At 39.0% G+C, this 16,097-nt stretch overlaps 1 protein-coding gene across 1 annotated transcript; it reads left to right on the top strand.

The window, feature by feature from the left end:
• The first annotated feature begins 3,477 nt into the window (after positions 1 to 3,477).
• Positions 3,478 to 15,029, top strand: DBR1 (debranching RNA lariats 1). The gene is made up of 8 exons (XM_082625118.1): positions 3,478 to 3,798; positions 4,420 to 4,544; positions 6,595 to 6,675; positions 8,835 to 8,920; positions 10,393 to 10,617; positions 13,180 to 13,260; positions 13,522 to 13,667; positions 14,161 to 15,029. Exons 1-8 carry the CDS (start codon positions 3,602 to 3,604, stop codon positions 14,852 to 14,854), a joined length of 1,635 nt encoding a protein of 544 aa, XP_082481244.1. The 5' UTR covers positions 3,478 to 3,601; the 3' UTR covers positions 14,855 to 15,029.
• Positions 15,030 to 16,097: the final 1,068 nt, after the last annotated feature.

Genomic DNA, 16,097 nt, shown 5'->3' with positions numbered 1-16,097 from the left:
CATCATTGGGTGCCTCTATCTAAATACTGTCTTTGCTCTGACAGAATCAGGGAATTCCTTTCCCACCCGATAAGAGGGACTTTCCTCATGGACCACACACACAATTGGAGAGGGTTTACCTGTTCAGTGAATGGCCCTTTATGTTTGCAAAAAGAATTTTCACTGTTCACTCATCCATTTTTCTCCCACAATCCTCCCATTTCACTTCATTCAGCATGGGAAGGAGTTGAGGCTATTGATTTAGTTTTATTCTCTCTGGATTTGAGAAAGTCAGTGAGAATTCTCAAGTTTATTAACATACCAGTATGAGCTCTGGAAATGGGGTGTTGGTTGGGAATAGAGTTAAGAGCTAAGCCATGATGCACTTTTTCATCCCTATTCATAATCTTCTATTTCCTTCTTTGACCATGAGATTTTGAATGTTATAGCATTAAATTATTGTTTCCTATTGGTCACAGAAGAAGAAAATTCAAATTGACATATTAAAATTTTGTTGTAATATCTACATGGAAATAACAAGAAGACACCATTGCACACCTAACAACATGGCTAAAATTTAACAGACAGATAATACCAAGTGCTGTTGTGCACATGGAATAATAAGAACACTCATATTATGTAAGAAAGTGTAAATTAGCACAACTGACACTATCTATTAAAGCTAAACATATACCTACTATGTTATCCAGAGATTCCATTCCTGGGCATAATCCAAGGGGGAAAAGTGCTATGTCCACCAAAAGATTTTACAAGAATGTATATGGTGGCTTTATTCATAACAGCCCCAAGTTAGAAACAATCCAAATGTCCTTCAACAGAAAAATGGATACATGAACTGTGGTATGTTCACACGATGGAAAACAACACAGCAATAAGAAATAGTATACTATGGCTGTATCTATCTATAGTATAGTTGTTACTGAACCAAACTTGAGTCTGCTTACCTGCTCACAGTAAAGCCCAATCTACTGACACTGGGGTGTGTTGAAGGAAAGTGCAGTGTTTATTGCAGGGCGCCAAGCCAGGAGTCCAGGTAGTTACTGTCCAAAAAACCCGAACCCCCTGATGGCTTTCAGGGAAAGGTTTTTAAAGACAGGGTGAGGGAGAGGGTTGTGGGTGCGTGATCAGCTTGTGGACATTCTGACTAGTTGGTGATGAGGTAATTGGGAGTCAACATCATCAGCCTTCTGATTCCAACCAGTCTGGGGTCTCTGTGCTTGTGATCAGCATACAGTTAACTTCTTCTACCTGGTGGGAGTTTCAGTATCTGCAAAATAGCTCAAAGGATATGGTATGGCTCAGGGATCAAACCCGTGCGCCCTGTGTTGGAAGCACGGAGTCTTAACCACCGGACCGCCAGGGAATTCCCTGGCTCAGATTATTATCTATAGCCCTTGAGGAGGAACTAAAGGTCCTTGACTTTGTTTAGTGGCTAAACTATTATTATTTTGTCTTGCTTGATTGTTTTCCTTTGCTTCTGCATTTCCTCACTTCTCGAATTAAATTTATTCTTTGGAACTTGGAGAAGGCCTAGGTGGCTAGTTTTTCTACAAAGAGGAAGGTGGAGGACATTGCGGGGGGTGGGGGGGTGGTCATCTGCCCTGCGAAGGCCCCATAGGGTCCTCCTGCTCAGTTACATAGATTCATGGATGAATCTCATAGATATTAAGTGAAAGAAGCCAGACACAAAAGAGTACATAATATACACTGACATTTCTATGAAGTTTAAAAACAAGTAGAGCTAATCTATGGTGCTAGAGGTTAGACTAGAGTTTTTCTTTTGGGAGAATAGGCTTGGGAGGAAGCACAAGGGAGTCTTTTGGAATGCTAGAAATGTTTTATATCTTGATATGGGTGATTACATATGGAAAAATTCATCAAAGTGTACACCTAAGATTTGATTTGTTCATGGTACTTTAAGTAAGTTAATTAAAATTAAATTAACAATTTTTCAATCAAGAATAAAAAGATCCAGAAAAACATAATTCCTGTAGATTGAAAATCAAGTGGAAGAAGTTAAATTTTCTTTTTTAGAAGTTAAATTTAACAATGTCAGAAAAAGTATCTGGGCTTCCCTGGTGGCGCAGTGGTTGAGAGTTCGTCTGCTGATGTAGGGAACATGGGTTCGTGCCCTGGTCCGGGAAGATCCCACATGCCGCGGAGAGGCTGGGCCCGTAAGCCATGGCCGCTGAGCCTGTGCTCCGCAACGGGAGAGGCCACAACAGTGAGAGGCCCGCGTACCGAAAAAAAAAAAAAAAGTATCTGTTCTTTATATAGTTAAAAAAATTTAATACAGAAGGGAAAATAAAACATTAAAAACTAATAGGAAATATTAGATTTCCATCTTTTTCTACCCTCTTGATTGATTTAGATATCATGAAAAGTGTATCTTCCTTGTAAATTTGAAAGAAATCACCTACAAATCACTCATAAGTGTCTTTCAATGAGTTTGTCTTTGACTTTCCCAGTGTCTTTTTTTTTTAACATCTTAGTATAGTAGTATAATTGCTTTACAATGGTGTGTTAGTTTCCGCTGTATAACAAAGTGAATCAGCTATACATAAACATATATCCCCATATCTCCTCCTTCTTGCGTCTTCCTCCCACCCTCCCTATCCCACCCTCTAGGTGGACACAGAGCACCAACCTGATCTCCCTGTGCTATGCGGCTGCTTCCCACTAGCTATCTATTTATACATTTGGTAGTGTATATATCCCAGTGTCTTCTTATTGTCATTGTTTTGTTTACATCTTCTGTTTCATTTTGAATTAACTTTGGTGTCTTTATTCCTAGAAATTGTTTATTTTATCTAGTTTTTTTTAATGAGCAGAGATTGTTTTATTATTCTCCATATTATCTTGATTATTTTCTTGATTAAATTTGCCAGAAGGGTTTTATTTGTTTGCTTGTTTCTGCCTTGGCCACTAATTCTTCAATTGTCAGTCTGGTCCTTCTCCCTCCTGGATGTTTTCGAGATATTCATCTGCTTTCATTGAGCTTGCAGTCTAGTTACGCAAACAACCATTTGATAGGGAAATGAAGAGTCCCTGGCCCCTTTAAAGAAAAGTAACTGATAATTTTAGAAACTCTTCGAGGAGATAACTTCAAAATCCTCAGTGAGTTTTTACGTTTTATTTTAAGTTTATTTTTATTTCGGGTGTCTTAAAAATCGTTTGTTTAATCGTTTCTAATCACTTTCAGGCAATTATCTTTGCCGTGAGAAGTTCAGCCTAAGTTTGGTTTGATTTTATCAAACTACACTATTTCCGGGAATTTTTGTTTGTTTGTCTTACTATTCTGGTTTTGATTTTTAGCACCTGTCAGGCTGCTCGGATTTCAAGAACCACCTGCCAAAACAGGCAAAGTACGAGTCGATTTGAAAGCTTCCTGGAGTCCGTGTTGGTTACTCCCTTCCCGACCTCTCTCTCGCGAGATTTGGAAACCGGAAGTGAATTATATTGCTGGAGTCTCAATTGTAGGAGGCGGCGTCTCAGTTAAGGTTGGCGGGATCTGAGCGATCAGTCGGGTCTTCGTTATCCGGCCTGGGCTGGCTCTGGTTTAGGGGGTTGCGGGCAGCGCTCCCTGCCGCGGGCCGGCAGCATGCGGGTGGCTGTGGCCGGCTGCTGCCACGGCGAGCTGGACAAGATCTATGAGACGCTGGCGCTGGCGGAGCGGCGCGGCCCGGGGCCGATAGACCTTCTGCTATGCTGCGGCGACTTCCAGGCTGTGCGCAACGAGGCCGACCTGCGCTGCATGGCCGTGCCGCCCAAGTACCGCCACATGCAGACCTTCTACAGGTGAGGGGCGTGGCCTGGGCCCGGGCCCCCGCGGTGCGAGGTGTGACTAGCCAGCGGTGGGGGCTGAGAACCCGAGCTGCGTTCGAATCCTGTCTGCCACTGACCAACTGTCTCTTAGTTACCGTCTTTGTTCACGCTGTGTGTCTAGGAACTGGCGCTTAGTAAGTGTCACTTTGCTTCTTTCGATTCATCTGTTTTGTTTCGGAAGGGATCGCAGCCTGAGGGGAAAATCTGGAGGAAGAAACTGACAGGTTAATCTACTTTATGCTTAATAGGACTCTGGGACTAGTTCATTTATTGATCTAGGAGTTTTTATTGGACGCTTGCTATGTGCTAGGCCTCATTCTAGAAACTAAGGTTTTTGCAGTGAACTGACAAGTTTTTGACCTCATTGAATATACGTTGGCTTGAACCCGAGGGGGCGGCCCTGAATCATTCTTAAGGACCAGGATGGACAATTCGTTTAGAAAGAGCTTAACTTTTTATGATGAGCTCAGGTTTTTTTTACTTCGGACCTTATTTTGCTTTTCTGCTATGCCTAATAGTACAGGCATGCCCAGTTGCTTTTCTCTATGTCTCATTTCTGCTATGCCAATTGACGACTTTACCCTTATGTTCTAGGTATTACTCTGGAGAGAAAAAGGCCCCAGTTCTCACAATTTTCATCGGGGGTAACCATGAAGCCTCAAATCATTTGCAAGAGTTACCCTATGGTGGCTGGGTAGCACCAAACATTTATTATTTAGGTATGTGTTCGTGGGTAATTTCTTGGTCTGATGGCGTGGAAGAGCCTGTCAGGATTTGTAGATCAGCATCTTGAAATGTATGGTGTTTTGGGAATGTCTCTTGATTTAAATAATCATGAAAATTTAATTAAAATAGTTCATTTAAGTAGGTAATCATGAAAATATGTCCATGCATCATCTAGTGCTTTAAGCAATACTTAATATAACTGCAAAGAGCTTCTGTACGATTTGCAGTCCCTTAATTTTTTTCTTACTCTTCTTATTAAATTAAAAAAACCGAACTTTTTATAATGGAAATATTTAAACATACACAAAAGTAGAGAATAGTATAATGAATCACTGTACCTATTAAACAGCTTTAACAACAATTATTGTTCTGCTATCCTTTCAACCCACTCCACGCCTAAACTCTTTTGTGGGAGGAGGTGACCAGAGTATTTTATCTTATTTTTATCTATTTATTTTTTAATATTTTATTTATTTATTTATTTATTTGGCTGCGTCAGGTCTTTAGTTGTCGCACGTGGGATCTTCCTCGCGGCGCGGGATCTTCCTTGCGCTGGGCAGGCTTCTCTCTAGTTGTGGCGCCTGGGCGCTCTGGAGCTCCAGAGTGCGCTGGCTCAGTAGTTGCGGCATGCGGGCTCTAGGGGCTTAGGGGCATGTGGGATCTTAGTTCCCTGACCAGGGCTCAATCCCGTGTCCCCTGCATTGGAAGGTGGATTCTTAACCACTGGACCACCAGGGAAGTCCCAACTGGAGTATTTTAAAGCAAACCTCAGCCATCGGATTATTTCACTTGTAAATACTTTAGCATGTGTTTTTAAGTGATGAGGATTTAAAAAAATACCGCAACTACAGTACCATGATTATACCTATTACCTATCATTATCTGTTGCCTAGTTCATGTTCAGATTTCCCTGATTATCACAAAGATGTCTGTTTTACAGTTGACTTGTTCAAATAGGATCCAAACTTTCATTTGATTGTCATGATTCTGAAGTCTCTTAGACTATAACTGTCCCTTTTCTCACTCTCTTCTCCCCCAAACCCCCATGCTGTTTATTTGTTGAAGAAAATGGGAAATTTATCTGGCAGAATTTCCCACATTCTGGGTTTAGCTGATTGGATTTCCTTGGGTTGTTTCATGTGTTCCTTTTATCCTCTGCATTGCTTATAATCTTCATTTAGATTTATAGACCTGATTAGGTTCAGGTTCAGTTTTAGTCCTTTTAAACTGTACAGTCCTTTCATCTCTTTATTTAAATGTTTACAGGTGTTTCTAGTGATGACATTATAACTTCAGAAATTTAATTTCTCTACGTCATTACTGATGGATCATCTTTTGACAACTGTAGTATTGTGAAAAGGTGAAATTGTCTGAAGATGATCAATCAAATGAAATATAGAAACTGCAGGTTTTTATATTCTATAAGTCAAAGGTATATGCTATATATACCTTATATATAACATATAGGGGCTTCCCTGGTGGCGCAGTGGTTGAGAGTCCGCCTGCCGATGCAGGGGACACGGGTTCGTGCCCTGGTCCGGAAAGATCCCACATGCCGCGGAGCGGCTGGGCCCGTGAGCCATGGCCGCTGAGCCTGATGCGTCCGGAGCCTGTGCTCTGCAACGGGAGAGGCCACAACTCTGAGAGGCCCGCGTACCGCAAAAAAAAATAAAAATAAAAATAATAATAATAATATATACCTTATATATAACATATAAATCCATCATAGGACATTTTCCCCTATTTCCCCCGCCCCATCCCCATATTCCTTTAGGTACCAAATTTATGTATGTCTGTTTCCCTGTTCACACTCCCTGTCTCATTTGTTCCTTCTTTTCTGCTCAGTCTCTTGCCTCCGTAGTCTGTCTCCCTATTCTACGTTTTATATTGTTGGCATATTTTCTATGTAAAAGAGTAACCTCATCATGACACTTAATTTTCAAATAATTTTAAGACTGCATGATATTCTAGGCCTCTAAACTGTTTGTTCAGTTAGTAAAGATTGCTTTTGCCTACAGTAATTTTATTTATGTAATTTTTCAGGCTTGGCAGGTGTAGTAAAATACCGAGGTGTAAGGATTGGTGGACTCTCTGGTATCTTTAAATCTCATGACTATCGAAAAGGTATTGTTATGCTTTTTTTTTTTTACATTTTATTACATTCTTTTTTTCTTTTTTTAATTGGAGTACAGTTGATTTACAATGTGGTATTAATTTCAGGTATACAGCAAAGTGAGTATTGTTATTCTGAGAATTGTTTTTAAGCTTAGAACTTCCATGCCCCATAGTAACTTAAGCATAATATACAGTTTGACTTTTTCATTGGATTTCTCCTATGAACTGATTAATTTATTCTTAAATTTATATTATAAAATATTTTATAAATATGAAAAAATAGAGAACACTAGAACGTATTATCTGTGTATACACCATCTAGTTTTATTTGGTATTTTGCCACTTGTAGTTTTGATTTTTAAGAAATAAAAGAGTACAGATACAATTGAAGTTCACTGTTTATCTGTCCTCAGCCCCATCTCTCTCCTTTTATTCCTCCCTTACTTCACCAGGCAGTCACTATTCTGAATTTGGGGTTTATCATTCACCTGCTTATTTTATATCATTACCATATTAGTAACAGCTTTAAACAGTATATTATATAGCATGTTTTAAACTTCATGTAAGTGTATCATTTTACATGTATCTTTCTGCAACTTGCTTCTTTGTTTAATATGTTTTTGAAATCCATGTTGGTACATGTAACTGTGTCATTTAAATTTGTGAATAGTATTCCATTGTATAAATATACCACACTGTATCTGAATGAATTATATCTTGATTTTAAAGTTAAAGGAATAGCTTGGATCCACACTGATTTTAAAATTTCATGAATTAAGTTGACAGCTAAAACTTACATCCTCAGTGTAACAGTTAAATCACAAGTCTGTTCCTTGCTGCCCTGTTCCCCATGATTCTGAACTATTGTGATGGGTCTACAAAAATAGGCCATCTTCTACATGGCAGGTGTGGGCACAAATTGGAACCACTCTTTGGAGGAAAATTAGTAACATCTGTGGAAATTATAGAAGTATTCTGACTCAGGAGTTCTACTTCCAGGAATTTATCTACAGATGTATTCCACAAGTGCAAAATGATATAAACAAATGTATTTCAGCCTTGTTTGTAATAGCAAAAGATAGGAACTAGTTAAATGTGTCATGATATAACTATACAGTGCAATGCTATGAAGTCAAAAAGAAGGAAAAAAGAAGCAGCTCTATGTGTGACTAATATGAAAAGAATTCCAAAATAAGTGAAAAAAACAAGGCACAGAGCGTGTATAAATTATAGTGCCACTTGTATAAAAAAAAAGGGAGGATAAAGAAATATGTATATTATATGCATAGATGACATCCCTGGAATAAAATACTGAAACCTCATTAACACTGGTTCCCTGTAGGTAGGGTTACTGATGGATGGCGGAAGGAATAGGAGAACCCTGTCTGCTTGTTTTAGCAGCTTGATTGACGTAAAATTTATGTACCATTGTAAGTACACAATTCAGTGATTTTAGTAAATTATAGATTATGCAGCCTTTAGCACCATCTGGATTTAGAACATCTCTATCATGCCTAAGAGTTTTGTGCCAAACTTAATCCCTGCTCCCACGCCAGCCCTAGGTACCCACTAGGGTCTACCCTCCAGGAGGAATACTTTTTACCCTATGCCTTTCTTTTTTTTTTAAATTTATTTTATTGAAGTATAGTTGATTTACAATATTGTGTTATTTTCTGCTGTACAGCAAAGTGATTCAGTTACACATATATATACATTCTTTTTCATATTCTTCTCTATTGTGGTTTATCACAGGTTAGTGAATATAATTCTCTGTGCCATACAGTAGGACCTTGTTGTTTATCCATTCTGTATGTAATAATTTGCATCTGCTCATCCCAAACTCCCAGTCCATCCTTCCCTCACCCCCGCTCCCCCTTACCCTTTCTGATGGTATCTTTTAAGTCTTAAACTATGTGACTAAACAATGTATTCCAAAATTAAATGTAATTTAATTTAAAAAATCATAACCCCCCCACTTATTTAGATTTATAGTTGGTGATCAGTTATTAGAAAATACCAGCATTTTGAGAGCAGTGTTTTTTTAATAAAATTTTCAAGAACCAAAAGCATTGATGACAAACATCAGTTTTGGAGAAGTGTATGTATGTATTTATACTTGCAGTATTTAAGGGAGTTGAATATAGCTTATTTCTCTTCTTCAATTTAAGGTCATTTTGAGTGCCCCCCCTATAATGCAGCTACAATAAGGAGTATCTATCATGTGAGAAATATTGAAGTCTACAAATTAAAACAGGTATGTAAAAAGTACATTACGGCAGACTTGAAAAAATGGTAAAGTAATTCTCTACCAGAATGTATTTTGATCTGCTGCTTCCAAGAAGAGCTCAATTTGGTATTTCCACAATTTGGATCTTGAGTTGTTTTTAGGAGGTTCACAGATGAACATTTAAAAAATTTTAATGGCTATACATTTATTTTAGTGATTAATAATAAAATAAAATATTTGATCCATGACTTCAGCTACTATTCCTTAGGGTAAGGCTAAAGAATATATATTGGAATAAAGTGATACTTTAAAGAAAGTGTTAAATATTTTATTTTAAATAATGATATTAAATAGAAAATAATAGTGAAGATGATATGGGAAAATTGTGAAGGTGATAACCGAAACACTGGCTTAACTGGAGAGTAAATGAAACTAGGTTTTTGTTTGTGAACCCATTAAATGTCTGACACTGGGCTAAGCAGCTTTTATCCGTGATAGTTCATATAACTGTCACTCAAATTCTGTCATGCAGCGTGTCCCGTGCCCGGGACTTCCCACACAGTTAAGAGCCTGCCAGAGCCTGCAGGCTGGTAGAGCCTGCCAGACTGAACTCAGGCCCTTCCCATCATAAATACAGCCTCGACTGGAACATAAAGATGTTTACAGGTATGCCCCATTCATAACAGTTTCTTACCTGGAATCCTTTTTTCCTTTACTCATTTAAATCCTACTGGTCCTTGGAGACCCAGCTTAGATTTTACTTCCCAACCAGTGTTCTAGTTTAAAGTCTTCACCCTTCTCTGAATTTTTGTAGCACTTATTGCCCATACCAGCTTTTCAGTGGTTAATCATGTCTATCTTACCTTTTGTATTTTCTTGAACACTTACTTAAATTATTTTAATTTAGTTATCCAAGTATTTGCTTTGGATTACTTGACAGTATGGAGTATATATTTTGTGTTCTCCCCAAGAAGACACCAGCTACCTTAAATACCTCTAATATAATTTTTGTAGTAAACAGAGAGGTTTTTTTGGTGTTTACTATGTGAGTCCATCAGAAAAAAAAAAAAGGTTTACTGTAGGTTAGGTTTACTGTATCATTTACATTACAAGTCTCATGAAATCTGGACATTGATCTTAAAACAGTAGTTTCTTTACTAAAAGGGAAAAGAACAGTGCATGTTGTAGATTTTAGAAACCTAGTGCTAAAGACCTTAGCTGATTGGCAATCTAATCAAAGTGTGTCTCTATTGAACTGCCTTGCCATGGAAAATAAAGGTGATTTGTCAGGCAGAGAGAAAGGTGTTCCTCTTTGCCTCGATGAGTGAGTAGCTCAGTATTTCTGTGACTTCCTTAAATAAAGTGTTCTTAGAATGAATTACACAGAAATCTACAGATCTCCGTGGGTAAATGGTTGTGTGGTGGTGGAGAGAAGGGAGGGGATTGCTTTTGGTTCATCTGTTTTTAAGAGCTTTCTTTCTTTTCTTTTTCTGTTAAAGCTGAAGCAGCCTATGGACATATTCTTATCTCATGATTGGCCAAGAAGTATATATCATTATGGAAATAAGAAGCAACTTCTTAAGACTAAATCTTTTTTCCGACAAGAAGTGGAAAATAACACATTAGGAAGTCCCGCTGCCTCAGAACTTTTAGAGCACTTAAAACCTACTTACTGGTTTTCTGCACACCTTCATGTGAAGTTTGCCGCCTTGATGCAGCATCAGGTAGAAAACAAAATGCTTATTATTTGATTTAACAAACAGCTGTTGAACATCTACGGGCTAGGCCCTATGGGCATAGTTGGAAAGTTAGAGAAAGAAATCAAAGATAACTTTCCTTTTGTGAATAACTCAGTATCCAGTGGGGAGAAGGGACAAGCAAGCAATTATAAAATAGTGTAATAAGTTTGTGACAAAAAGTGCTAGGATACTGTGGGAACACCTAAGCCAGGCCATGGTGAGATGGGGATGTGGACAGAGAGTTGAAGGGATAGAGAAGGTTTTCTAAAGGAATTGATGGTGCCAGGAAGAAGCAGATTATCAGGGTAACCTAGGCCCAGGGACTGATGTGTGCACAGGCTGGAGGTCTGAGAGCGTGGTGCCTTTGGGGAAGTGCAACTGGTCCCTGGGGCCGAGGCACAGGGAGAGATGAAGCTGGAGCGAGATCATAGCTGCCTTCTGGGACATGCTCTGGAGTTGGGGTTTTAACCAGGAGGTAATGGGGAAGGTTGGGGGTGATGAAGTCAGAGTTTCATTTCAGAAGGATTAGTTTGGCAGCGGTTTTGTGTGTGGATTGGAGTAATGTAAAATGGGAGGCAGAGGAGGCTATGTAAGCAAAGGATGAGGTTCTAACCTAAGGCAAAGAGGGAACACAGAGAATGAAGCAGGTTCCAGAGAGATTTTGGAAGCAGAATCATCAGGATTTAGTGACAGAGGGACGAGTGAATCTAGAATGACTCCCAGAGTTTTCCTTTGGTAATTGCATGGGGATGGTGCTTGATGCAAAGTAGAAAATAAATACCTACTTAGAGTGAGGCTTTAATGGAACTATGCAGTTCTTCCTTTCACCTCTGATTCTGGTTGAATTCTGACTTTCCCATAAAGTATCCCATAGGAAATACGTTTAGAAAATGCTGGGTTAACAAAGTTCGGGATTTCTTCCCAGAGGCTTCTGTAGAATTTCTGAGAGTCCAGTGTGCTAATGGGCATTACCTTTCTCTGAGATGGGGGATGGGTTGTGCAGCGCTTCCTGAACTTACCTGACCAAACCCTTTTCTGCGGTAGAGGTACACTTCAGTGATGCTCTTCGCACACGGTTTGGAAGATTCTGTCTGAAAACATTCCTGTGGGCCCTCTCTGTTGTGGGCTTATTCTTGCTCCCCAGCTTCACTGGGAGAAGAAGGCGAGGTTACTCTTGCCTTTGGGCTGTTGCCAACGTGATTATCCTCTTCTCACGTCCAAGTCTTCTGTTTCTGTTGGTCACCTTTCCCACATCTGTGTCACTCTCCTCTGTCTCTTGGGGCTCCTGATGCTCTTGGATTGCTGCTGAAGCACCTAATTTGCTACTCTTCCCTGATTCTGTCTTCTGTTGTCAACCTCAGGGACTTGTGTCTCTGAATTAATATGTCTGATCCCTTTTGGTTGCTCCTCAACTGCCTCTGACTTCCCCAGTGTTGTCTGAGCCCTTTTCCTGACACCGAAGGTCGTCTTTCCTCAGAACTGCCTTGCTGCCAGGATCTGCCCGTGATGCCTGTGCATCCCCCCTCTCAGTCCCTCCCCACCGCTGAACTGAAGCCTGGTCCTCAGCAGGGCGTTCCATCGCTTGCTTCCTTGTCTGTCTTCCTCCACGTGCCTCGCTGTTTTTAGTGAGTCACTTTTTACTTCTTCCAGTGTGACCGTCATGTTTGTCATCCTCCCATGTTTCTTTCTGCTGGTTCACTTTTTAAAAAAGAACTTTATTGGAGTATAATTTCCATATCAAAAAATTCACCTGTTTTAAGTGTAGAATTCAGTGATTTTTAGTAAATTTCCAGAGTTGTGCAAACGTCATATAATCCAGTTCTGGGACGTTGCCATCACCCAAAAGACCCTTTGTGCCTCTTTGCTGTCACTCTTGGTTCTGTCAACCTTCAGTCCCAGGCAACCACTAATCTGCCTCATCTCTATGGATTTGCCTTTTCTGAACATTTTATATAAGTGGAATCACAAAATACATAGTCTCTGATAACTGGTTTCTTTCCTTTGCTTGCTTTTGAGGCTCATTCTTGTTGTCGCGTGTGTCAGTGTTTCTTTCATTTTTATTGGTGAATAGTATTTCATCCTATGGAGTATATATATATATATATAGATCTACTTTGGTGTTGTATCTAAGAATCTTTGCCTAACCCAGGGTTACAAAGATTTTCTCCTATGAATTCTTCTACGAGTTGTACAGTTTTAGCTCTGCCAATTTACTTTTAAGCTCTTCTATTGTCTGATCGTTAACCTTTTTGTTATATGCTTTGGTTTATGTGTGTTATTTGCTTTGATTTAGCATTATCATTACCACCATTTCTTTCTGCTTTGACTATTTTAAGGAAATTGAAGCCCAAGCCCAGAGAGTGTAAGTGCCTTGCTTGTCATTGCACAAGGGGGTATAGAGCTAACTTGTTCTGGAAAAGTAACCGTTGTTCCTTTGATACACAACTTAGGGGACTGGGTAATAAAGATTAGTTCCATCCTTTTCAATGTCTGAATTGCCTGTGATGTTTTAACATTCTTTCTTAAATCATGGTTCATATTGTCTAGGCCAAGGATAAAGGACAGTCAGCCAAAGCAACCAAATTTCTAGCCCTGGACAAGTGCTTACCACACAGAGACTTTCTTCAGGTAAAAAGAACACGAAATAACTTTGCAATATAGTTTTACTCTTCCAGTGATTAAAAAAAAATTGTCTCCTTTCAGAAATTATTGGTGCTGTTTGTAATTTATGTGTTCTGAGGTTTCTTTGGGAGTGTTTAAGTTACATGTTTAAGTTAATGTTTTTAAGCTACTAAATTAAATTCCTTTCAAACTGGATTGTTATATTGATATTCTTAGAATATTAAAAATAGATATGTATTTCTTAAAATTACCAATTTCTTCTTGTAGGTAATAGAAATAGAACATGACCCCAGTGCTCCTGATTACTTGGAGTATGATACTGAATGGCTCGCCATTCTCAGGGCTACTAATGACCTTATTAATGTGAGTGAGCGCCTATGGAATATGCCTGAAAATAATGGCCTGCATACAAGGTGAGTCTGACCTTATTTAGGATTTTCCCTCTCCATTGTATGCACAGTTTTTGTCTCGTGACAAAAACATATTATTATTATTTTTTTAAATCAAGGGAGTTATTGCTACAATTCAGAGTTTATTGACTGGTATGAAAATTGCAAGTTTTCCATCCAAGAGATCCAAGAAAATAGACTGCTGAGCACCAACCCAAATAAGTGTATAAGTGCATCAAACTATAAGCGCATAAGTGCATGAAACTTTAAGACCGTGGAGATTTGGTTTACACATTAAAATAATTTGTACTTGTTTTAGGGAGTGAGTTAAGGACAGGTTTTTCTAAGAATTGTTTTCATCTCAAAATGGTCCTTTGCTAAGTTAACTCTAATTTAATGAAGTGGAATTCTGAAATGTGGTTTAGTTTTTAATGCACCTGCCGTCCATAGTTAGATCTCATCATTTATTGTCAGAGGCTGATAAAATATAAAAAGCTATTGTTTTGGACTTCTCTAGGTGGGATTACAGTGCAACAAAAGAAGCTATGAATGAAGTATTGGAAAAATTGAATCATGACCTCAAAGTTCCATGTAACTTTAGTGTAACGGCTGCTTGTTATGACCCTAGCAAGCCACAGACACAAATGCAGTTGGTTCATAGGATCAATCCTCAGACTACTGAATTTTGTGCCCAACTTGGCATCACTGACATTAACATCAGGCTTCAGAAGGCCAAGGAAGAACAGCACATGTGTGGCGGCTGTGAAGAGCAGGATGACGTGGAGAGTAATGGCTCTGGAGAAGACCCCAGTGAGTATAACACAGACACATCTGCCCTGTCCTCTGTGAATCCAGACGAGATAATGTTAGATGAAGAAGAGGAAAATGATGATAGTATTGTAAGTGCACACAGTGACATGAACACACCATCTGGAGAACCATCTTCTGATCAAGCTTCTGACTTTTCTGCAAGCTTCTCTGACATCAGGGTCTTGCCAAGTTCCATGACTGTATCTTCTGATGATACATCCGGTTCCCCAGTTGGCAAGGAGGGGAATCGCGGTGACCCTGTGGAGTTGGGGGATGGAAAGGACTTAACCAAGGTGCCGTTGAAGAGGCTGAGTGATGAACATGAACCTGAACAAAGAAAGAAAATCAAGAGGAGGAATCAAGCCATCTATGCTGCAGTGGATAATGATGATACAGCCTAAGACAATTTACTTGTTTTAGTGTTATATGTAGATATGTGATTTTTGAGACTATATTTTTAGAGTTGGATCTTTGACTCAAGACTTAACTTTGTAATAATGAAGTTACATAAATTTTAATTAGGTATCGACTTTATCTTTAGACCTTTGTATATTTCAGATAAAAAAATATTAAAATTTCATATATTTACTTGATTGAGTACCCCTTTTTCTGAGAACATATATTATTCACTTTCATTTTTTTCAGCAAGCACTTACTGAACACCTACTTTGTGCCAGGCACTCTTCTATAAGATGACACTACAAAGATAAGTAAGACAGGGGTTTTTGCCTTCACAGAGTTACTATCACTGTAAATATTTTGGTGTTTAAAATATGGCATATTTATATTTTGTTTTACAGTTAAGTCATTATTGTATATATACTTATATATGCTCTCTTTTCATTTATTATAAATATTTTCTCTGGTCAGCTCTTAATGTCTATTGAATATAACTGAAGCTGAAGAGGGTAGATAAGATTTCAGGAAATAAGTACTAAACATTGGCAAACATAAAATCTTATACTTAGTTGATGAGATTAATATAACCCTGCTGACTTTTTGTGTGTGTGTGTGGTATGCGGGCCCCTCACTGTTGTGGCGTCTCCCGTTGCGGAGCACAGGCTCTGGACGTGCAGGCTCAGTGGCCATGGCTCACAGGCCCAGCCGCTCCGCGGCATGTGGGATCTTCCCAGACCGGGGCACGAACCCGTGTCCCCTGCATCGGCAGGCGGACTCTCAACCACTGCGCCACCAGGGAAGCCCAACCCTGCTGACTTTTACATATTATATTTTAGCTTTAGCTTTAATTTTAATGTGACTATATGGTCATTTGGGGCACAGTTCAGCTTAGTATTAATTACTAGCAGGGAATAAAATAGATAACCAACAGGAACCTAGTGTATAGCACAGGGAACTATACTCAGTATTTTGTAATAACCTATAAGGGAAAAGAATTATCCTAGTAGAGATGGAAAGTGAAAGTAATTTCTGTAGAAAGAATAGTGTTATCGAGGGACTACTGGTTCTGATGGTTTCAGGAGAAACTACCAAACCTTTTAAAGGTAACCACTAATATTATGCAAAGTGTTCCAAAATATAGAAAATGAAGGAAAGTTCCGTTTCTTTTCATGACGCTAATATAACATTGATACCTAAATCTGACAAAGATTGCACAAAGAAACCACAAACCAATCTCACATATGA

The sequence above is a fragment of the Mesoplodon mirus genome (assembly GCF_964341445.2).
Source record: "Mesoplodon mirus genome assembly, chromosome: 6".
Classification (NCBI taxonomy): Eukaryota; Metazoa; Chordata; class Mammalia; order Artiodactyla; family Ziphiidae; genus Mesoplodon; species Mesoplodon mirus.
This window is presented reverse-complemented; position numbering and strand designations above follow the sequence as displayed.